General features: G+C 44.1%; 1 protein-coding gene across 2 annotated transcripts; it reads right to left on the reverse strand.

Moving 5' to 3' along the window:
- Positions 1 to 1002: 1002 nt before the first annotated feature.
- Positions 1003 to 25048, reverse strand: rnf207b (ring finger protein 207b). 2 transcript variants are annotated; one of them, XM_064297944.1, is made up of 18 exons: positions 24915 to 25048; positions 23809 to 23999; positions 17165 to 17297; positions 16789 to 16933; positions 15149 to 15230; positions 14698 to 14773; positions 14133 to 14258; positions 13002 to 13048; positions 11570 to 11642; positions 10958 to 11026; positions 10707 to 10775; positions 10057 to 10181; positions 5456 to 5633; positions 4415 to 4600; positions 4102 to 4153; positions 3894 to 4011; positions 2522 to 2614; positions 1003 to 1764 (listed from the first exon to the last, which is right to left on the reverse strand). In XM_064297944.1, the coding sequence occupies exons 2-18, from the start codon at positions 23997 to 23999 to the stop codon at positions 1599 to 1601; spliced, it is 1929 nt and encodes a 642-aa protein (XP_064154014.1). In that variant the 5' UTR covers positions 24915 to 25048; the 3' UTR covers positions 1003 to 1598. The 2 variants fall into 2 exon arrangements, with proteins under 2 accessions (XP_064154014.1, XP_064154015.1); XM_064297945.1 differs by lacking the exons at positions 23809 to 23999; positions 24915 to 25048 and adding an exon at positions 19698 to 19967.
- Positions 25049 to 25259: the final 211 nt, after the last annotated feature.

Below are 25259 nucleotides of genomic sequence, written 5' to 3' on the forward strand. Positions count from 1 at the left end.
TCTCTCAAAGGCTTTCAACACAACCTACAATTCACAGGAGTGCACGTGGTACTGATGTAGCTGCTGTTTACGAGGTTCCCATCATAAACAAAAAGCACTGGAAGAATTTTTGATTCTTGAAATGTCAAATCATCACACCAGCTCACTTGGCTCACCATCTTGCCGTTATTTATGATGAGGTATGGCGATATCAGTGTGCTGATATTACGAACAAATTGCTTGCTGCCTTGAATATTGATAGTTTTATAAAACGTCAAAATAAACCCCCCATTATGTCTTATTGGCATTGCAGTTCACAGCATTGTTGCTGATGCAATAACTATTGAAGGCTTCCTGCTGATCCATAAAAGTTTAATTTACATGTATCAAAAAGTACATCATTTGGATGGGAACCTCATGTCTGCAAAAACATTTTCTGTTTTGCACTCTTTCTTCCTCTCAATTTTCCTCTTTACTTTGGCTGTGCACTGAAATCAGTTGAATGACAGAGAACAACTCATTCTGCATTCCTGGGTTTTAGATACTTTGGAAAAATTGCAGCGAGGTGATGCCACTTTTATTCAGAGGTTTTAAATCCTCCATTTAAGGAAAGGTAATTGATCTAGAATGTCTGTCCCCTCACTGGTTTGTTCATTCTGAGGTTTACTTGTAGTAAACTCTAGTTCTACATTTGAAGCACTTGGGGAAAACAATAAAGTTTTTGAATGTGTGATCACGCTGTTCACATTCCACCTTTTGAAAAACAAACCTTTTATGGTTTATTTCCAGATTTGATTATACATAATTACTGTATCAAGCATAGTTGAATTGTTTTTATACATATGTATTGCACTTTATTAAAAGGTTCATGGGTTGGGGCATATACTTCAATAAACTTGCTTGAATCATTGAAATTGTTTTGAATGATATGAAGTGTGCAGTTTAACACACACATACACACTTGTATTTTGGATGTGAGTACAATTGTTTCTGAAATGAAAATGCTTGGGTTACACTGAAGAGTACACAGAAGCATACATTTATTCATTTCCTCTGGATATCTAGCAATCACTCAAGATCTTTCCCATTTTAACTTGTGTCCATATAGCCTACTGTCAGTACTATACAGACAAACCTTCAACATCTCTCAGCATAATCTTACACTCTAGTATAAACGGATATATATTTCATAGTAAAACATTCATTCAACTGGAACACAAAGTCCTTGATTACTGAATACAGATATGCAGTCTTTTCATTGGCCTGGTCGGGACCTTTCAAAGGAATCCAAGCCCTCTGTCTGATTACATTGCTCTTGGCATTTCGGTTTTGTGAAGGCACTTATTGTGAATGGAGTAAACCATGACACGGAAACCAATATGGTATGAACAATCTATGATCCTAGCGACCAAAATAAATGTACATTTTATCAGGCTGTGTTGTGTATGGTTGTGTTCTGTGACTCCATTTGACAGTGTCTGAAGACAATCCAGTTTTGTCCTTTAGCTGTTTCAGTCATGAGCAAAAACAGCTTTTGTTCCAGGGGAGGGTATGGGAAAGTACAAGTCTTGGTGCCCCAAAATGGGCGCAGTGTTAAAAAGGACTCTTCTTGACTGGATTTATAGTGGCAGTTCTTTGCGATTGGGTGTCTCGGTGGCATTCTTCTGTTTCCCCGCCCAATAGAAATCCTTGCTCTTGAGTGCAGTTTCGTCAGACAGGATATTAAGTGATCGGTTGTCCAAGAGCTTCTCACGGTTGTCTTCTGCTCCACAAGTCAGGTCATTCCTGTGTAAGTAAGCCATTAGCTAGACTGCAAACACAACTATGTGGCCAAAAGTATCTGGACACCCCTTGGTCTGGGGCTGTTTTTCATGATTCGGACTAGGCTCCTTAGTTCCAGTGATGGCAAACCTGAATGCTACAGCATACAGTCACATTCTAGATGATTCTGTGCTTCCTCAACAGTTTGGGGAAGGCCCTTTCCTTTTTCAGCGTGCCCCTGAGCGAGGTCCATACAGAAATGGTTTTGTGGAAAACGATGTGGAAGAACTTGACTGGCCTGCTCAAAGCCATGATTTCAACCCCATCCAACACCTTTGCGATAAATTGGAAAGCCAACTGCGAGCCAGGCCTAACCGCCCAATCAGTGACCAACCTCACTAATGCTCTTCTGGGTGAATGGAAGCAAAACCCTGCAGCAATGCTCCAACATCCAGTATAAAGGCTTCCCAAAAGAGTGGAGCAGTGAAGGGTGGATCAACTCCATACTAATGCCCATAATTTTGGATGAGATATTGCATGTCAGGTGTCCACATACTTTTGGCCATGTAGTGTATTTGTGTTGCGTTCCGCAACAGTGCTAACCATTTATTGATGCGTCCAGCGAACTAATTTATTTGCAAAAGTGTGCATACATTGCACACGTCTGTGCTCTCCCGAATGAACCAACAACACAATGAGCATTTAACTGTGGTGAGGCATTTAAAACTGGGGAGAGAAAGGGGGTGGGGTCATTAAAAATAGAAGTGGAGAGAGGGATTGCCTGTGTTGAGTCTCAGTCCCCATTGTGGTGTCCTCATAGACCTTCAGCATAGTCTCAGTGCGGTCATCTTTCAGCTCCTTGGGTTCCTTCAGTCTGTCAGGGGGGCAAAGCCGTTCAAAATACCATGAGTATATAACATAATGGTTTCAATCTGAAATACCCAGGTAATGGTCCAGCTGTAAAACTGATTGTGCTTAAAGAATGTAAGTTGCACTGGAAAGAGTGCCTGGTAAATGCTATAAATCTAACGTCATGCATGTGAGAGTGTGGCAGATGTGCTGTTGATTACCCAATGAATTTCCAATCTTTCTTGTGTGAGATTTTTAGTGCAAATGATATAAAGGCCCTCCACTTTTCTCTGTAGAATGTTCAGAATTCATTGCCTACGCCAATATAGACTATTTCTAATTCTGCATGTACTGTCTGGCCGACAAGTTCCTCTGATATCCCTCCTCAGCCCCTTTGGAGCACGTAGCCATTACAATAATTTATTGGCACCTTTTATAGTGTTTCAGTTGCTGCCATGCAGAGCAATAACCTGCTTAATTTATCAGTAAATTTTACTGTGATACAATTACTGCACAGGCTGCAGTAAATTACTGTGCAAAAAACTCGCAATTAAGGCTGAGATAGTGCACCCCAGGCGCCCATAACGGCTGAGCTGAGAGGGGGGAGGAGACTGAGAGGCGGTGGGTGAAAAGGCTGAGGAGCACACACACTGGGATCCTCAGTGGGAAACTGACCTTGCTCACAGACTCTAGTCCCGAAAGCTGTACTCCCCAGACACGTTCTCAGGCTATTTTTTTTTTTGCAATATCTCTGGGCACAGTGATGGTTTGTGATCATAAAAGGGCTTTTATGACTGAGGAACAGTGTAGCATATTGAAAACTTGAATAGCACTTGTAACCAGAAAAATAAATAGATGTGAGTCTAGGTATAGCTACTGGGCATAGCTATCATTGGAGTGGGTGTTCAACCAGATTTGCTTCAGCAAATATTGGAAGTGTAAGCTATGTTTCCCTGGATACTAGGCAAATTAATGATATAGTAATTCATATTATGAATTAGTTAATTAATATGAACACGTTTGATTTCAACATCCAGTGGTAAAAAAAAACCATTGCTTATATATTGAATCCCTTGATACAGACATATCACATGTAACCAAGTGCAATTCACACTGTGGATCTTATATATACATACATGATGTCTTATTGTGCATTACTATATAACTAACCTTGTGACCATTCATTAACATTCACAAGCATACACAATAGAATTCATAATCATTCAGTATAAACTGTCATAGCCACCTATGTCAGTTCCCAGTAAGAGGTAAGGGTTATGGCTGCCTTGGAAGTCGACAGCTACCTGGGCTCCAGGCGCTCCTTGACCTTGGCAATGGAGCGAATGTAGGGTCCGATCTGCCGGGCGATGGTGGTCAGATAGGTGTTCTCCTGCTTCAGCTGCAGCAGGTCATGTAGCTGTGCTGGAAACACAAAACAAGCGCATCTTCATGGCAAATCTTCAAGGCACACACAGCTGAATCGTGATCTGAACATACAGCTTTCCCGTTTACCTTCGTAGATTTCCTGCTCATTCACCACCCTTTGAAACGTCTCTTCCCAGATCTACAGAGGGAAGGAGATATAACAGTCACACTGAGCCGGTTAAAATTGCTCCTATTGAAAAAAAACTATGCTCAGCCACAAGAAGGCTCCTCTCAGCTCCTTCTGCCCCTTTGAATTTCTCCTCAGATATACCCCTAATCTCTTCTCTGCTGAGATCTGCTCCTCAAACATGTCCCTGACCATCTCCTTATGCCCCCTCTCATTCACAGGTCCTCAGACATGTCTCAGTGAATCTCCTCTCCCCGCTCCTATGTTCCTCACCTCCTCAAACATGGCCCTCATCATCTCCACGGCGGAGTACTCGGACGCGATCTCGCCGTCCATGTGCAGGGACCTCTCCAGGATCTCGCTCATGGTGTCGGTCTTCATGAGAGAGTGGTGCTTGGTCAGGTCCCTGTGAATCTCCTGCACCTGGTCCTTCAGCTTCTGGATCTCTGTCTGCAGAGTCTGAGCAGAGGCGCACGCGTGTAAAGCCTCATGCTCGCTACGCACACGTGTGGAGCTCATGCAGGATCACGCTGTTTGCTGACACCCAGCAGAAGGTCAGTAACACCCTCCGCCTCTCACACTGTCCACAGTTGTAATATTCCCCAATAGCTGTACTACAGGTCGACATTTGCAGTTTGAGCACTCACCCTATAGCGCTTCCATGTATTTAGATCACTCATACTACACCTATTTCTTGGAGTTAGAACTGTCACACTGTAGCTCTTTCTTGTAGTTAGAACACTTGCACTGTAGCTCTTTCTTGTAGTTAGAACACTTGCACTGTAGCTCTTGTCCTGCATTTACAGAATTTAAACTGAAGCTGCTTGTGCAGGTAGTACGCACTGTTCTTGTAGCTTGGATGCTCACCCTGTAGCTGTTCTTGTAGTTTGGATACTTATCCTGTAACTGTTCTCATAGTTTTAATACTCACTCTGTAGCTGTTCTCATAGTTTGAGTACTCATCCTGTAACTGTTCTCGTAGTTTGGATATTTATCATGTAACTGTTCTCATAGTTTTAATACTCACCCTGTAGCTGTTCTCGTAGCTTGAATACTCACCCTGTAGCTGTTCTTGCAGCTTGGATGCTTACCCTGTAGCGGTTCTTGTAGTTTGAATACTCACTCTGTAGCTGTTCTCATAGTTTGAGTACTCGTCCTATAGTTGTTCTCGTAGTTTAGTTACTTATCCTGTAGCTGTTTCATAGTTTGAATACTCACCCTGTAGCTGTTCTTGTAGTTTGACTACTCGCTCTATAGCTGTTCTCATAGTTGGAATACTCACCCTATAGCTGTTCTCATAGTTTTAATACTCACCCTGTAGCTGTTCTCGTAGTTGCGGCAGTGCTCGGCGAAGGGCGTTTCCCCACCATCGGCCAGCAGGACCTTGGTGCTGATGTAGCGGTGGGAGGTGGGCTTGCGTACCGCAGACGAGCCAAGGGACATATCAATGGTGGAGGGGGAGTGGCAAGGTGCAGAGAGGGAGGACTGAAGGCTACAGAAGTGGGGGGGGGGGGGGGGAGACACCTGTGTTACCCAAAAAACATATTTTTGTTTATTTAATAAGGCTAAATGTTTTGCACTTAGATTTGAGATTTAAAGGTTGACAAACTGAATTTAAATGTGAAATTTATCACGGAACTGCACAATGCAATTAGAATGAAGGAAAAAATCACAGGTTATTTGTCTGTGTTCCACAATACCAGGGCTGGTTTGTGGTTAAGAGGAATATTTTAATCTGATTTCTTTTCCCCACGAGTATATATAAGCTTGGTTCCACCAAAATGTCAAAGACAGCTTTTAGTAAAAAGTAAAATAAGTAAAGTAATAAGTAAAAATTTGTTTTGGCATCCTTTGACAACGACGCCTATTACAACACAGTCTAACCGTTAGGATCAGTGTTGACTGGGCGGTGATTTGGGGAGATTCGGCTGTTTCGCACAGCAGCGCACCTGTCCAGAGATTACAGCACTCTCGCGGCTCGCTAAGCCCATAATCTAAAGATAACAGTCGTGTTGTTGTGAGCTGAGGTCCCGGAATTCCGAGCGGAACAGTGAGTTTGCTCCGCCGTGTGTACCAGGAAGCAGCCGCTCAACCACAAGGTCATTCCCAAGGGAGTAGCCTGCTCCAGGGAATGCTTGTCCCCTGTTGGCATCCACCCTCTCTCCCTCCCAGACAGAGCTCTATCGCTAGCAGAGTCCACTGATGCCAGTGTTTCCACCAACTGCAGATAATTGGCTTTTCCAAAGCACAACTTAACCCCCATACAGAAAAACTGCTGGAATCAGTAGGAACGGGTCATGTGTCCATTTACAGGCTGCCACTGCCGTGTCGGACACTAAAGCAGTCAACAGAAACCAGTTGTGATGTGGCCAAATTAAATCAAACCCACGACTCCATTTTAACTAGACGTAGAAAACCTGGAAAATGGCTTAAGAGGAAGGCATGTGACAAAATGGACAACAGAAAACAATCAGGAGAGTCGTGCCACCCTATCCGTAACTTACTGAACAGGTCCAGACAGTTGAAAGCTCACTAAAACAAGTCAAATAATTGGCTAGCTAAAATAATGTATATCCACCAACGAAGAAGAAGAAAGATTTTACCTTTGTTTTGAGGTGAATTTTCTTTTGCCGCTGCTATGTGAGTTGGCCGTCACCTATTTGGGACTTTGCAACGGGATACACAATCCTTCAAGAGACCAGGAGACTGACCCTCTCACTGCACTGACGCGTCTGTTCTTCAGACACATCTGCTTTCCCTCCCACAACCCATACCAATTTAAGACATTGGCACAGAATGTGACATCCGTTACATGGAATAAAGTGCCCCAGTGTCCCTGCCCTCGACACCCCCCGCCCCCCTCGTACCATGTTCCTGTCTGCGAGATGAATCCTAGAGAGTTCTGTGAAATTCTGATAAAAATAGTGGCAGAGCGCAAAGGCACCAGCCCCTCCCACTCTAAGTCCAGCCAATGGGCTGGCAGCAATGGGTCAGAGACAGAGCTAAGAACAGCTGAGTAATTCATGTGGAAAATTGGTGAGGCACATGTGTCACTACAGGACAGGAGAGGGATGGGGGGTGATGAAATGGTAATAGTTGGGGTTGATCACTTGGGGGGGGTGGCGGGCATGTATCTGCCTGGCACCACCCCGACCCCCCCCCCTTTACACGGCCATTACGTGACCGTATAGCATAACAGATAGACAACCAGTCTCATAGCTACAAGGTTGCGGTTTCAATTCTCCAGCAACGTATTAAACAGAACTGCTTTGGTGACATTCCAGCTGTTGAATCTCTCAGGGAATTAAACAAACTGTAAAATGTGTGAGTTGCTCTGCCAAAAGCCTATGTAAATATTTCTGTAATCCAAAGTACTTGGACAACAAATCCCAGGCGAGACCATATGGCACTGCCTGCAGGGCAACCCACTCCATATACAAACCTCCCCATGCAGCTGGAGGTGTGATTCCCCACCATGGCAACGTCTGTACTGCCATCCCATCTCTATCTATAACCCTCTCTGCTTAGTGTAGTATAATGGCTATAAAACTGGGTGTAAAACTCCAAGGTTTCTAGTTTTGATTCACAGAGAGGGCACTGCTGTTGTACCCTCAGCAAGGTACTTGAATAACATCAGCAAATATCCGAATGTAAAGATGGCTCGTATGTAAAGAACATAAGCAGTGTAAGTGGCTCTGGATAAGCCTGTCTGCTGAATGTAATTACTGAATGACACGTGAATACTGCACCCATGTGTCTATTGCCCATAATTAAAGATGATAAATAATGTGGCTGTTTCAGATCTCTGGCAGGCGTGGCTGAGAGATACAGTGTCCTCAAGGCAAAAGGACAAGATTGTGAATATTTACCACGGTAGCAGTGACATCAATTATTCACAAAACACATTGAAATGGCTCTCCTGTGGCTTGAACAACCGACCATGTCTGTGAGTCCACAGTATTGGGATGCAGAGGTCAAGCCTGCATAGGATGAGCATTGCATATGTCATGCATTCTGAAAAAAATATTTTACAAAGGGTGTACTCATGTTTCCTTGCTCAAGCATCCTTCAGGTACTTCCTAGCTCCTAGCTCCTTCAAGGAGCATTTAATGGGTTGGAATGTCCTTGAAGATGGACCGAGGAGCCCCATAGGTTTCATCCATGATAGTCGGTGACACCCCCCTGGTCCGCAATCACTCCCCATCCCAAATACCCCCCACCCCCCAGGTGCTCAGTTGTTCCCCCCTATCTGCAATCGCTCCCACCATCCTACCCCCGGTCCACAATCTTGCCTAGAGCGGCAGAAAAGCTAGAGCCGTGGCAACCTCCAGTCGGTGCTGGCAGTCCTGCAGAGAGTGACGAGGGAGAAAAGCCACTGGCTTGCAGGCAAATGTTAGAGGAATGCTTTGGCTTCGGCTACAGTGCCCTCTGTGCACGTGGGGGTGACACAGCGGAAGGTGACATCATAGTACAATATCAGATCCAAATAGGAAAATAAACAAAATAAAAACACATCTCACTGAGTGTTGCCATGCTAGCGCTGATATTTCACACCTTGGAGGGATGTGCTATCTCTCAGTGTGCTGTGCTTGCTAAACGGTACCGTGTTAAGTGCGCACGTGGCAGCCAGCAAGGCCCCTGGCAGCTTTAAGAGATGCAATAACTGCCATTTGATAAAGAGGTTTCCTAGAAGCCCTGGCCTGCTCCTGCCAAAGCAGCAGCTATCAGACGTGTCACGGACGCAAGACCTTGCAGGGAGGACGAGCACCTGCTACAGCACGGCTTAAAGAGGGGGCCAATTGTTTGTGTTTTGATTAATAACAACCTGTCACTGACAACAAGGCTGTTCTTCAGCCTTTGCCATTTGACTTTGTACTTGCAAACCCATACCCTGAGGTAGCCAGAGGAGGACTGGCCCCCTCCCCGAGTCTGGTTCCTTCCAAGGTTTCTTCCTACATGTCTCCCAGAGAGTTTTACTTTGTTACGGTTGCCTCTGGCTTTCTCAGTGTGAGGGTTTAGGCCAGGGTAAACTGTGACACGTATTGTGACAAATCCTTTGTGAAACGCACTCTATAAATAAACATTGTTTGAATGATTGCTCAGCTACCTATCCAGGGTGCAATCCTGCCTCTCGACCAATGCATGCTGGTATTAGGCTCCAGCACCACCTGCGACCCTGACCAGGATAAGGATAGATATGGATGGATAGATTGCTTAGCTGATGCAGAGGACATGCACAAACTGCACAAACCACCGCTTATGTGGTCATGGGATGTGGCAATATGCACATAACTCTATTATTTATGTTCTGAGCAGACACACGGTGTTTGTGTTGCTAAAGAAAGCTCTGGTTGCGTAGCAATGCTTCACTCGTTTTCTCCAGCCACAGCCACACTACAGAAGTCTGTGTCAGGAGCACAAATGGACTACGGGTGCCATACCTCATACCTGAGACAGGTAAACACTTCACTACCTTTATAGCCTCAGAAGCTTTCTCCTTTAAGAGGGAAAATAAATCAAAACAGCGACCGAAAGCCAGCACGCCAGATCAAAGATTTACCAAGCATATCAGGAGGATACCGTTCAATAAGGACAGGCAGAATTCTCATTAATCTCTATGAATGCCCCACGGAATCGGGTCCTTCACTTTCAAAACCATCAAAGGCATTGTTAACTTTGCAGTGCGCCCACAACATGCATAAATAAAACAAATCAATTCCCAACTTACGGCCATTCAGTACAGTGAGCAAACTCACGTCACAATGAACCCGAGTCACTGGACAAACGGCTCTCATTAGAGGTCACCACCGTACACAATGTCCCAGATAGCAAGCCAATGAGATTCCGCCTCGTGCTGCGTGACACGCAGACCTCCCGCGCAGTCCGACCCAAAAAAATGAGGAGGAGCGACTTACAGTCCGCCGGCGTTGCCGTGGCCCAGCCCGGAGACGCTCCCGGTGGCGGACACCGATCGCCGCTGGCCCAGCAGCAGCAGAGACTCCAGGCAGCGGGCGAACTCAGACCGGTATTCCGTGTTGATCTGACGGAGAGTTCAGGGAGAATTAAGGGTCAATTACGGCCACTAATCTTAACTGAGGGGAAGACAACGAGCGCACACTGTGTACACACTAATTAGCGCACACACACACACACACACACAAAAAAGGGAATATCCTACAGCCACACATGATCACTCATTTCTTTCATTCAAGCTCACAACTGTTCAGCTTTATTTTTTTGTCCACTACTAGAATGACTTGTGTTGTATTTTTGCTTTCTGTGTGTTACTATGTGCATATTTCATGTATGAATTGTAAAGTTCATATATTACCTGTCTCAAGCCATGTGTTTTAGTGCTTACGTCTCCTGACCAGGTTATTAACGAAAAAGGGGAAATTGTTCTCAATAACTTATCTGGTTACATAAAGTAATATAAAGTTAAAAATGTACTCTCAGCTGTAAGCTTAGACATATGAGTGTAAATAAGTAAAAACTCTACACGGTCAGCATGACCAGCAGACAAGCAGGGACGCTGGGTCCAGAGGCTCCAGGTCTCTGGCCTCACCTTGCTGCTCTGAGCTGGCCTCAGTCTGTGTGGCAGTTTCACTATCTTCTTCAGCCTCTCCATCAGTTGCTGTGTAAGAGAGAGACCTCAGGTCAGGCTGGACTCAGACCCATTTAGTCAACACACGAGTGACTGAACACCAAACCGTCCCCCCCATCACCGGGGTCAATGGACAAATGACTCAGATTGTGATGCTGGTGGTCATGATGGTAATGATATTTCGGTTAAATTCAGCCTCTGTTTATACTCACATAGCCCATGTCCAGGAATTCAAACTTGTTGGCCGAGCTGAGGAAGGCAGAGCAGGTGACCAGGTGAACCTGCAGGAAGGAAGGAGAGCAACACAGATGCTCTATGTGCACACCAGATGGTCAGCTCCACTAATCCTTCCTGCCAGTACTCTTCCTTATTTTAGAAGGGTGCCAGACGGTAACAAGCTGTTTCTGTTGCTGATAGCCTAGCTGCACTGGCTGTGGATGCTCTGTTGTCAGCTACGTCCCTTCACAAATATCCTTAATAAACCAACAAATGAGAAAACAATGTAGAGACATGAATTAAAATGTTAAGAATGTGGAGCCAGCCATCTTTGTACAGTTATAAACTGTGGAGATAACATCCAAAACATGTCCTATAAATTCTGTGCATAGACAGTATAGTATGCGAAAACGAATATTGACTTATCGGCTATGTGCACAGAACACAGAATGCAATGACATATCAAGGGCATATCAGATTTCACATCACAAAGTCAAACACTGCATTTTGTTGGTGGAGGGGAGTGGCACTGAGATACAGATAGCACAAGGCAGCCCAGCCTCCCACGTTTCTGCAGGATGGAGGGATGTGGTGGGAGAGGTGCTCACCTGGAGGGTGGGCAGGAGGGCTGCCAGGTGTGACAGCTGCTCTTTGAAAGCTCTCTCCTTCTCCTCGTGTTGACTGAAACAGGAACACTGAGCATTAGCACACTGCACACTTACACACTGCCAGCTGTAGGGAAAGGCACCGCCTTGCTCTTGGACACCTGGCCTGGTTCACGGGCCAGTAACTGCAGCTAAGATAATTTGTCTGCCGCTCTTTATGAAAGAAAAATGACACCGAAGTCGCCATCCAACACCTTAGAACCCGGCATCAAATAAGACGGGTCCTATCATAGCGGTTGTCATGGCAACACTAAAATCCAATAATTTCTTCCATGTTCCAGTCAGTCATTTTGTTTCTTTCAGTTATGCTGCTCACATACAAACAGACAGGAAGACAGATGTACAGGCGAGATCATGCACCCTCTTCAGTCTAAAAGGGATTTTTTTTTTTTAAAGCAATCAGATCTTACAGATTATACATCAGAGGGCATTTTATTGATTCTGATACTAATGAGTCTGGCACAAATAGTTTTTATTTATTTATTTTACACATTTATTTATACAGCTTTTAGCTCCATTCCGGGAATGCACGTGCTGGCCTGCTTCCAAGTGCTGAGTGAAGAGAGAGAGAGAGAAAGAGAGAGAGACACACACACACACACACAGGGAGAGAGAGAGGAGGGGAGGGAGACAGAGAGAGAGAGAGAGAGGGAGAGATACAGAGACAGAGAGGGAGAGAGAGAGGAAGGGAGGGAGACAGAGAGAGAGAGAGAGAGAGAGCGCTGTCTCATTAAAGAATCTCTACAAGCTGTAATGTGATAGACTCCCCCATTCTCCTTAGGCTTCGGCTACAGTATTACAGCCTTGCAGTGTGGAGGGGGGGTGGGGGGGGTTTATGGAGGCCTGCCTTCCTGCCCCTGCCCCCTCACTGCATTAGATCTGATTCATGGCCGACCGGAGAGCAATGATTGATACTTAATACACACGCATCGTCCCGCCGGGAAGGAACTGCTGAGACATTACTGTAACCATAGACACCGTACAAAACGTGCCATGTGCATAAATAAGTACACTGAGCCGAGCGGGTTAGAGGGACTTTGCTGCGACAGAGTGAGTCCTCTCTTGTATGTCTCTTGTATTGTAACAGCGGCAGTGAGGAAGTACTTTCAGACTTTCATCCTGTTGTCCCTGGCGATTGATTGATTGATTTAATTTATCTGAAGATTTCTTTCATATCTCATTGTTGTGTTAGCAGTACATATACACAGAAGTACCCGATTAAAGATAAAATCCACAATAAAGTCTCTACTGAGACAGACATGGCCAGTGGAACGACTACACTACATATAATTACAGTGATAAACATTCTGAATCTTTCATTGTGGACACAGTGATAAAGGCTGATCCTGAACCAGGGAGTGGGGCATTTCATTACCTCTGAGCAGCTTTCAGAAGAATCTTCTTCCTTTCAGCCAGTTTTTCCTTGAGCAAGCAGAACAATCAGACATATTCATCCACATTAAGCAGAAAAAAAACTGAAATTGTTTCTCAAGTCGTTTTGCTTTGACGTGTAATTGGGAACACGGTGACTAGTTTAGCTGAGCTCAGCCATTTTGGATTACACATTCATGTTTTTGCATTCGTGTTTCTCAGACACAGTTGGCCGTTAACTAATGTAAATTCCTCGTGATATGGGTTCTTGGCTTGGATGTTCAGTTACAGAGAGACATCTAGTGGCAGAAACATGGTATTTAGAGCAGAGATCCACTCGCCAATCCAACACATTTTCAACAAGCCCTAGTCACTGGGATTGAGAGGAGTAGATTTACACACCTCTGTGGGCTGTGAATATGGACAAGTTCTAAAATTGCATAAATTTGTGTGACCATTAAATTTAACCAAAGGCAGTTATCAACTGGTTGACTACTGCTGACTATTTAGATGTATAATGACTTTCTAGAAAGCATTTACAATGCTCTTGCTTTAATGCTGAGCTGTGTTGAGTCAGTTTTCATAATCTCAGTAAAAGAGGAACGCGGGTTTTCTCTACCCAGAACAGATCATATGTCTGTGTTACATTTTGGCAGTGGAGGTTTTGGCAAGTGAATGGGCGGTTTAGGTTTCAAAAACCTTTGGCTTGGATTTACCAATGAAGGAAGGCCTTGTACCCATAACACACTAAAATTGTTTCAAATGAGTCCCTCTCTGGTAAAATGTTGTGACACTGGATTTTGGGGATCAAGAAGCCCTCATTAGCACAGGGGCGGACAAGGAGGGCTCTATCTGTTTCTTGGTCTCATGAAAATGTGTACTCTACTTAATGATCCTAATCTTTTATGTGAGCTTCATTTATTCATAAGCTCACGAATAATAGCCGATAACTTCTTGTGTCCTTATATAGAAATGTTTCACTGGTGCAGAGTGCTGACTAGCTAACTGAGCCAGGGGTAACTGGTGAATGCAAAAACCTGCACAGACACTGGCCCTCCAGGAATAGAATTGCCCATTCCTGGTCTAACATGACTAGTTGTGGAGGACTTTTGCCCCCTACTGGTGGCGTTCTCACCTGCATGTTGTTAAAAAGCGTGCTGATGGCGTTTTCCTCCTCGTCCACGTTGGCCCTCACCTCCCCGATCATGGCCTTGAGCAGGATGATGGCCTCTCGGGCTGATGTCTGCAGCTCCTTCACCGCCTGGGGGGGAACAGGGCTGCCGTTTGGCTCTGGGGACCTCACGCTCCATGTACAGTGGCAGAAGGTTAAGCCTACTCTAGCCTGGGGGCCCAACCAAGAAGCTTACCAAAGGAGCCCTCCTGAAAAGCCATGTTGGGGGCTGGGGGCTGATTCTAATTTCAGTATCTCCCTGAGTGTAAATGAAGGATGGCTCATTCAGTGTGTGTCATTGTCCACTAGAATAATTTGTGAGCACCATCCCTGGCAATGATTTAATCTTTTAAGCTAGAATCAGTGAGACTGTTCTTAATGCATGTCGAAGGAGCCACAGGATGATTTTCTCTACGATTCTTGGTATCTCCTGCTCAGGCAAACAAGTTGGATGTAGTTTGGAGTGCTCAATCATGCATGTAAGTGAATCTTTGAATGACATAAAAAAAGAGATAAAACAAGTACTCACAAGTACGGCCTGGTCCAGTTTTTCACAGCCTTGTATATACGCCGTCTCAATATCAATGCAGTGTGCTCTGCTCTCCCTGCACACAAGACACACACACAGGTCTTTATACAGACACTTGCGCATGCATCCAGACATACACATATGCATCTACGCATACACAAACATGAAGCACACACACGTGTGCTCACACGTGCATGTGTTCATACACTCACAAGCACATATATGTAAAAACATATACGTAAAAACGCACACACATATACACACATGCACACATGCGTGCACCCTTACACATACACACATGTGTACAAACATACAGCAACCTACACACACACATACACACAAACACAAACTCACACATGCATGCAGACATACAGAAGGTTATTCCTAGAACTGTGAGCTCCAGTATTGTTAATGTTATTAAATAATTTGCCAGGAGTATAGTTGGACTCACACTTGCATGTCTCTGAAACAGTTGATGCACAGCATGGACTTCTTTTCTGTGGAAAACATGATGTAGAGTTCCTCATGCAGGGCTGTGATTGGCAGAAATGAAGTATAATTAGACCAGCGCACGCACAAACACACACATGCACACACACACACACACACAGGCACACACACATGCACACACACACACACACACACAGGCATACACACATGCAAGCTCACACACACGCACGCACACACACACACACACACTCACACAATGTAAGTATAATGTTCTAGGTTAGCTAAAAACAAAGGAGTCTGAAATGAAACTGATCATTATTCTCTTTGTTCCCATTTGCTTGATTAACAAATGTGACATTTATCTGAATAAGCGGTGCCAATTAACAATCATAGAATATACCTGAATAAGCTGTGGTAAGTAACAAATTCGGCATTTATGTGAATAAACGCGAATAAGAGAGCAAATTGATACATATCCTCTGTCCTCTGATACATATCCTCATGTGTTCTGTGAATATGTGCATTTTTGAAGATGTAAAAAAGGACGCATGGTGTGTAACTGAAAAATACCCCATGTTCATATGCTACTGGCTCAGAGGAAAAAAATCTGCTTCCTCTGTTTCCAGCTACCAAGCATCTGCAGTTCTGAACATAGTGTCCAATTCCATTATCTTTTATCTTCCCTGCTGATACTGATGCTCTGATCATGTGACCTGGTTTACAGGCTGCAGTGGAGCCAGTAATGACTTCCTGAGCTTGATGTCTTTTAAATCCCTGCAGAGAGGGATCAGTGTTCAGTGAGTTACCCTGCAAATCCCTGCAGAAAGGGATCAGTGTTCAGTGAATAACCCTGCAAATCCCTGCACAGAGGGATCAGTGTTCAGTGAATAACCCTGCAAATCCCTGCAGAAAGGGATCAGTGTTCAGTGAATAACCCTGCAAATCCCTGCAGAAAGGGATCAGTGTTCAGTGAATAACCCTGCAAATCCCTGCACAGAGGGATCAGTGTTCAGTGAATAACCCTGCAAATCCCTGCACAGAGGGATCAGTGTTCAGTGAGTTACCCTGCAAATCCCTGCAGAGAGGGATCAGTGTTCAGTGAGTTACCCTGCAAATCCCTGCAGAGAGGGATCAGTGTTCAGTGAATAACCCTGCAAATCCCTGCACAGAGGGATCAGTGTTCAGTGAGTTACCCTGCAAATCCCTGCAGAGAGGGAACAGTATTCAGTGAATAACCCTGCAAATCCCTGTAGAGAGGGAACAGTGTTCAGTGAGTTACCCTGCAAATCCCTGCAGAGAGGGAACAGTGTTCAGTGAATAACCCTGCAAATTCCTGTAGAGAGGGAACAGTGTTCAGTGAGTTACCCTGCAAATCCCTGCAGAGAGGGAACAGTGTTCAGTGAGTTACCCTGCAAATCCGTGTAGAGAGGGAACAGTGTTCATTGAGTTATGCTACAAATCCCTGCAGTGAGTTACCCTTGTAGATTGATTTACTTAAGTGTTCCCCCTATGCGTTTTTTAGCCACTCAGATACTTCCACTATTTGGCATGTCAGAGGAAATATCCCTGAAAAATCCCTGAACAGCTGAGCAGTGTGCAGTTTAAGGATGGGGGGATGGTGGTTTTGGGTATGAGACTCACAGCACTTTTTGTGGGCCTCCTTGGTACGTTTGGCCAGGGAGACGATCTCGTGCCGGGAGAACATCCTTGCCTTGTGTGTGGCTTCCCTGCAGTCTGCACACAGGGGCTGGCTACAAGTGTTGCAATAATACATTGCATCCACATCCTGAAACACAGGGGAGGGGGATCAGAGGCGAAGGAAAGAGACAACACAGACCAGAGCATGCACAGTGAAAGGCGCTATATTAATACACTCCATTATTATTATGAAGTGAGAACTGCCCTGAGCTTGAATAGTCTGCTGCTACTTTGACTGCACCTTTGTGGTTTTATTCCCACCCACTTAATGGCTTAGCTCCTCCCTTTTTCACGGTTTGGCCCCGCCCCTGCAGTGTACCTGTTTCTTGCACTCCAGGTCACAGTTGGCGCACTGCACTGTCTCTTCACTGTCAGCCGAATTATCCACCAGGAACTTGAGCAAGCGGTCCTCTTGGGGAAGTGCACTGATCCCTTTTACGATTGACTGGTGTCTGACACATACAAAACACATACAAATATGCATGTGCACACACACACACACACACACACACAAACACACACAATATATTTCATTAGAATTGTTTAGATTGCATGCTACTAGGATACTGCCCTTTAAAAACACTAACATGAATGAATGAGTTTTCTCTGTATGACGATGCACTGTACTGTTTGACTGCTGCCTTCTTGATGTTGGACATAGTAGTATTTCATGGCTCATCTCCCCCAGGAGGGGGCGCCCTCTGATTGTGTACCACAGTGGATTTCTTGCTTCCAGGGAACCAATGTGAAAGCTTTTGTTACAGCTTGGCTGAAGTTGTTGGAAATAGTACTTTTTTTCCCCACAGATATTTCCATAAACGTATCTTAACACAATGTAGGCATTGGCTCGTTGACATGCTTCAGAGACCAGGTTTACTTACTGTCAGCAGATAGCACCCTACTTATTTTACCAGTTAGTCTATAATTGAATCAGTTAAAAAATCAAAAGCATTAATGGGTCTGACTGTGTGAATGTATATTAATTCTAAATGCTTTGAATAGCTATTTCAGTCAGAATTATTCTTCTTAAACAGTCTGCAATTTTAAGAGAGACTCAGCAGTGTCAGTTTTCAGACTGGCAAAGTTTAACACTGGGCTGTGAAAGATCAGCTCATTTGCGCTAGGAAAAAAAGAACTCCAGATTCTGTGGCAGCTGTTATCTGTAAGGCTGCAGCCTATTGTCTAAATATATCTGCCTACCCCCCCCACGTCCCCTCCCCCCCATGTTTGCCTAGTTTTCATAGCAACAGGCCTATTGTGTTCCACAAATAGCAGTGCTCTAAATTCCTAGATTACGTGTATGCTGAGCTGGAAGATGTCAAATTCTGAAATAGAATTAAAAAGTGAAGCTGGCTGACCTGATCCTGCTGGCTGACCTCTGGTCTGGTAGTGAAAGCCCTACCCTGACAGGGTTGGCAGGGTCATGGCTGTTCATCAAAACACCTATGTTTCGCAGTATGAAACTGTTTTGTTTTAGTGAGACTGCTTCTGCATCTCCTAGAGATTCATCTGGAAGGAAACAGGTTTGCCTCGATGGAGGATTTAATGCCAGCAAGCAATAATTCCACCTCTTTATATTGTAAGCCGCTCCAGATAAGAGTATCTGCTAAATGAATGTAATAATATACCCTCCATACACTTACTGTATAAATAAAACATGACGGGAAGATAGGCACGACAGGAAGCATAGGATCACCATGCTGAAATCACTTTAGAAATGTCAAAGGTTGGTGCTGTATATTACTATGAAGCACTCAGCCAGAGACTCTACAAAGACACTGACTCAGGACAAACACCAGTGACAGCTCTGTGCCCACAGCTCCTTTGCTAACAAATAAAACTTGCTACTAGTCTTCTTTTCCTTCTCATCAATACATATAATTTCACACATATGTTTACACACCAATATTAGCTAAATTTAAACTCAACCATTCACTCCCATTGGTTCACCATTGATGCGAATTCCTGACATCCAGAAACAGAGCTTTTCTCCACAGATTTTCAGATGTGAAACAATGCAGATTACAGACCCAGATTACAAACCCAGGCTGCAGACCCAGATTACAGACTCAGGCTACAAACCCAGATTGCAGACCCGGGCTGCAGACTCAGGGTACAAACCCAGATTACAGACCCAGGCTGCAGACCCAGATTACAGACTCAGGCTGCAGACCCAGATTACAGACCCAGGTTGCAGACCAAGATTACAGACCCAGGCTGCAGACCCAGATAACAGATCCAGACTACAGACCTAGATTACAGACCCAGGTTGCAGACAAAGATTACAGACCCAGGCTGCAGACCCACATAACAGACCAAGGCTGCAGACCCAGATTACAGACCCAGACTGCAGACCCAGATTACAGACCCAGGCTGCAGACCCAGATTACAGACCCAGGCTGCAGACCCAGATTACAGACCCAGGCTGCAGACCCAGATTATAGACCCAGTCTGCAGACCCGGACTACTGACCGGGGTGATAAACTCAGATTATAGACCCAGGCTACAAAGTCAGGATAAAGACCTAAGAATACAGACCAAGGCTACAGACCCAGATTACAGACACATTCTACAGACACAGATTACTGATCCAGGCTACAGATCTGGGTAACAGATCCAGTTTACAGACTCATGCAACAGACTCAATTTACAGACTGAAGTTTCAGACCCAAGTTACAGACTTCAGTATCAAATCCAAGTTGCAGACTGGAGTTACAGATCTGAGTTACAGACTCGGGTAACAGGCCCCAGTTACGGTCTGGGTCTGCAGAGCCCTGAATCTGCCCCCACTCTCAGCCCATGGTTAGTGAAAGCCCAGCAGCGCAGACAGGAGAAGTGGCGTTCGTTCCTACATGAACTCGTCTATCTCTCCCAGGAGCATGCTGGATGGGCACGGCGGTATTCCCTCGTGCGTGTCCGTCTCTGGTCCTCTTCCAGGCCGGCGTCCACCAGGAGCAGCGCGCTCGGCATGCTAAGACCTCGGCCGGAGGAGAGGGGCGGCCGACGGGGCCATCGGAGGAGCGGAGGAGCAGAGCAGCGGACACAGTGCCGAGGGGGAGCGTGCCTCCTCTTTGCGGCTCTCTGACCATCCAGAGTCAGAGACAATGGGGGACAAATATAGACGGCAGCAGGAGACACAGCGGCATGACGATCCGCGGGGTCACCCAGTGGGGATAGAGTTTCAGCCCTGCTCCAGCGTGGGGGGTGTCAGGGATTTGAACAGCGCTACGGCAGTGCCTGTCATCCCAGCACAAGACCCCCCCCTCCCCCCCTCCCCCCGTAGCTTCCCAACCCCTGCCCAACTCATATCATCTCATCACATAACAATGACAGAGACAGAGAGCAAGTGAGATCAATATAAAAATGTTTATAGATTGAGCTATAGATATAACACAGCTATGTATCTGGGTTGTCAACAACTGTTTATCAACTTATCTCATCTGCCCTATTGTTTCCAGAACACTAAACACTTCTGTAAGTCAGTCTGGATAATGCAAATAGGATAAGCTTTGCCATTCACCTTGGCTACATATGTCCACTGAGCAATGTCCCATATGTGATGTCATAATGGATTCCACAGAATGCTGTATTAGTCAGGTTCCTTGCTGAGAGAGAGCACAATTTGGAGTGAGATCTTGCCACACCCCATGCTTGTTTGAATGTACTTTATATAAACTCAAAACCCTCTTCGATCCTCATGGAATTTGACATCAAAGGGCAGGAATGGCCCTGTTGGGTTTCAGAAGAACATGTTCAGTTCTGGCACTACAATGCAAATGCTCCTTGTGTGATATGTTGTATCTGCCTGCACTGCAAACCCAGAGTATCACAAATAGCCCTGCACATTGTACAAAACCCAAACATATAAAACATGGAGGACCCAAGTCTGGGGTAACTGATTGGAATGCCATTGCTGCAATTTATTGACTGCAGGAAATAATATACAGTATGCCAAGATTTCACAGCCTGATTCACTTACTGGTTAAAGTTCACAGCTTACTAACGTGCACCAGCAGAGCCACTGCTGCTTTATAAATAAAACCAGCAGGGCCAAAAGACTGGAAGAAACAGCACAGACATCTTCCATGAATCTTCCACACCACAATATTCCTCACAATATCATAGTATCAGTCACAAACACACATACTACTACAGTAAACACCTACAGATATTTCACAGAAGTCACCGTCCACACAGATCACAAATTTAATGCATACAAAGGACCTAATTAAAGATAAAAGAAAGCATTTCCTCCAATGTGCATCCATAATCAGGAAGCCCTCATACAACCTGCAGAAACAATCACTTTAATAAGGTTTTCACCAAATATTCTAGATTATTCAAACTGGACCAAATATACTACACAAACTCCCCCATGACATTACTAAATGAGACTGTTTTGTACTCAGATGCCAGATTTAGTATGTGCCTAATCTCTACATTGGTGAGAGTGTTTGTGTGTGGTGTGCACCTGTATTTCGACTCCACTAAAAGGCCTATTCTGGGGTGGACCGTGGGTGATATGGTCACCTTACTGCTTCCTGACAAGTGACAAGAGAGGCAGAATGGGGAAGGGAATGAAGCAGGAGGTATTGCCGTTTAATTACTCCGTTCCAGAGATGTAACCAGGACGGCGCAGAATGCTTTAGTTTGTTTACCGACATTGAGATGGCGTGCTGGCCATATCAGTGCATGACAGTCGCACAAAACATTCTGCACAGGCTAAAACTGGAGTGGGATTTACTCCACAGCTGTTCAAGCTACTCAGGTAAGGCCCCTAACTCCCCTGCAGTGCTGGTGGATCCCAAACTTTGAATGGGGGGAGCACCGGTGTTTCGTTTCATGTCCCATTAAGCAAGCATGTATGGGGAAAGGTGAGTCACTTGCCCACATAGGATTTTAAAGTAGCGACTGCAGGGTTAGGCACTTTCTGGAGGTCATGTGTGTGTGCGGATTTTTGCTTTCACTAATTACCCCTGGTTCAATTAGCAAATTAGCTCTAAACACCAATGCTGGCTCACTTGTAGATTAGATCACAGTAAAGTATTTCATACTGGGATCCAAAGCAGATATCAGCTGTCATTCATTAGTTTATCACCAATTTTGGCCAAAAAGTCAGATGATGCATATTGTTGCAGTTGGTTAGATAATTTCAGATGAATGTTTCTTACATTTAATCCAGCAAGAGATAGGCAGGCAGTGTGCCAGTAATGATTTATTTTCCTGTTCTATGCATTTTTCCAAGATGCATCTCTTCAGACTCTACCTGGACTAACTTTAACACTACACACTTTAACAGGGCTACCCGCAATCAAGCAGTACTTTCATGTAACACTTGTGTCTTTTATCTTGATCTTCTAGGACTTTCTTGTTGCACTTGTATCTTCATCTTGATTTTGTAGTTGTATTATCTAGCTTAAGACTTAGCCATAGCTTTACCGATTTAGCTTTACTGTGCGAACTAGACTTTATATTCATGGCTATGGCTAGCTGCTACTTTATAAGCATTGTACTTCATCTGTCCTGCATTTGTATATGTTTCAGTGACCTTCAGTATGCATATATTGTTCATTGATTTGGATAAAGGTATCTGCTAAATAAAATGTAATGAAATGTTAACTTTTGAGACATCCGGTGTAACAGTATAATATGCTATTGGTAAAATAAGTAAGGTTTTAATTGTTCTTGCCTTGCCATTTGTATGTTGGAAACAAAGTGATACCTATGAACAAACAACTTCTAACAAAGTGCAGTATTTCATAATAAAGTCAAGAAAGGTCAATGGTATAAAGTGTTTATCAGTGGGTCCTGTCATGAAGGATGTTTTCACTGGTTAATGGAAAGGCAGTGTGTACTGTTATTTCTCTTTTATGACAGAACATTCCCGACTAACTGTCTCACTCCCACCCCAATCCTATGGTGGGGCTAGATGTTGAGGGGAGTCAGTCGCTTTGGAAAGCACATGTTCTGCCATGTGCATTAACGCCGCAGCTCTCCAGCACAATGCACGCTGCTAGCGCATGCACGCTCTAATTGAGTTTCCTTGTGACCACAGCTCACATAACAGCAGCTGTTGCTCCACAATAATATCATCACTGAGCTGGTATTGTTGGCAGAAATGGAAATCCTAACCAATTGGTCAGACTGCATAATATTGGCTGTGCGCTGAAGTCACCCTTGGTTCATAACCTTGACACAAAATAAAGAGTTTCAAACCATATATTCTTCCTATAAGTTGCCTGTTAAACATACTATTACTGCACTGTTTGTTCTGTATATGTGAAAGATGCACAAACCGTTTTGAATGGTGAATTTTAACTGGTACATGGTTAAATAAACTCATCATTTTATCTTGGGAACATAAGATATTTTATTCTGTATCCTTCTGCACAATACCAGACAACATAGTGTGAAACATTTTGAAGCAGCTCGCTTTGCTTCAGTCATATAAAAAGGGGAAGCTGATGAAACAAATTTTGAAGCCAGTGTATTGAAAATCACTCACTCAATAATCTAGTGTTGTCCCTATGACTCAGTTTAATTTACTTCAGGGGAACCTTGCAATCACACTGATTGGTGTCTCAGCCCATTCATAATTCAAAGATTTTACTATTATTTTTTCATTAAATCTATTCAGTTGCAGTACTATATATAATTTTTCATGTTCATACAATCCAACCCATACACTGGTGATAGCGTATCTTCCCTCACAAGTCCACCATGGTACAAAAAATCTATGAAATGGTCCAAAAAATGTCCGCAGCTTGCTATACAGACAGAATATTAAAAAAAACTGTTTCTTCATACATTGAAAGAGTTCATTAAGCCACATTTTTATTTATAGAATTTGTTTTCTTTAGTTCATTATTTATGGTATAACTTTTACAAAAATTATAATTTTGATAGCTCAAGATCTTTATCCTACTGTCCAACAAACTTCTCACTGTAGTAACAAGTTCTTACCCACAGAGGGGGCAGGTGAGGCGACTGTCCACGGCTCTGCCACGCAAACAACTGGCACAGAAGGTGTGATAACAGTCAAGCAGGCAAGGGTGCTCATACTGTTCATGACACAGGTAGCACACCAGAGGGTGGCAGTTGGCACTGTCTGGGTCATACAGATTATCCAATGGAGAGAAGATTCCTCCAGACATCTGGAAAGCCAAGGGAAGCACTTCAGACTCTCGATAAATTATTTATTATACACTCATGACAATTGCACCAACCAGAAATATGTATATACAGTGTCAAGCTGCAATAAATCAGCCTTTTTCTAGTCTTAGCATTGTCTTACGTTGGCTCAATGTTTCTGCAATTTTCACTGACGTGGGATAAATTGGTCCAGGCAATTGAGAAACTGGTTAGGATCAGCAGTGGCGTTAACACTGTGAGCCTATACTGCCATTATACTTTACATGTTCTTGTTATATAAAGTCTGTATGTTTGACAAAAGGTCCTGCCATAAATTGAACAGTAGTAACCAATTTCTGTACTTTGTGCTATCTAACTACTTGTTACTTCTCCAAATGTAAGGACATAAATGAAAAGCAATGTGATTTTATCAATTACTCTAAAGCATGATAAAACATCCAGTTTAGTAATTTATCAGATGCTTTTAGTCAAAGTGACTTGCAAAAGTACATTTCACATTAAACTTAATCAACCATGTATTAAAAATCAAATTCCAAACAAACTCCACATATAAATTTAAAAGTCAATGTATAGTTCATCTCTAGATATGTAGGCTACATTTAGCCTGCAATCACAAGGAATTTAAAGAACAGTGTTCTAAAATAACTTGTTGATTGTCACACACACACACACACACACACAGCACAGGAAAAATCGATTTTGTTTGACCATAAATCACCAGTAAAGACTGACTCTTGTCTCTTGATGTGCCCCTCATAACTCAGTCTCACTCACCTTCATGCAAAGGCATTTCAAGGACCTTTCTGACCTGCTCCCAGAGGAAAGAGCCGCTGATAATGTACTAAACTATTGTATTGTGTTTTTCAGAAGCATATTTCTTTTAACTGCTTGAATGGGAGGTAGCAGCGATCTCTTACCTTGCTGGTGTCCTATCTGCTGTCTCACACTGGAATGACAGAAATGCTGGAAGCCGTACGGACCATTGTGCCCTGACGTCAAAGCAATCTCTCCCCAGCAGCCACTGTAGCAGCTGTGTGTGTGTGCGTGAGAGAGAGAGAGTTTGTGTATGTCTGTGTGTGTGAGAGAGAGACAGAGAGGGAGAAAGAGTATGTGTGTGTGTGTGAGAGAGAGAGAGAGAGAGAGAGAGAGAGAGAGTTTGGGTATGTCTGTGTGTGAGAGAGAGAGACAGAGAAGGAGAAAGAGTAGCCTATATGTGTGTGTGTGAGAGAGAGAGAGAGAGAGAGAGAGAGAGAGAGAGAGAA

Source organism: Anguilla rostrata, chromosome 11 (assembly GCF_018555375.3).
Source record: "Anguilla rostrata isolate EN2019 chromosome 11, ASM1855537v3, whole genome shotgun sequence".
NCBI classification, from domain to species: Eukaryota; Metazoa; Chordata; class Actinopteri; order Anguilliformes; family Anguillidae; genus Anguilla; species Anguilla rostrata.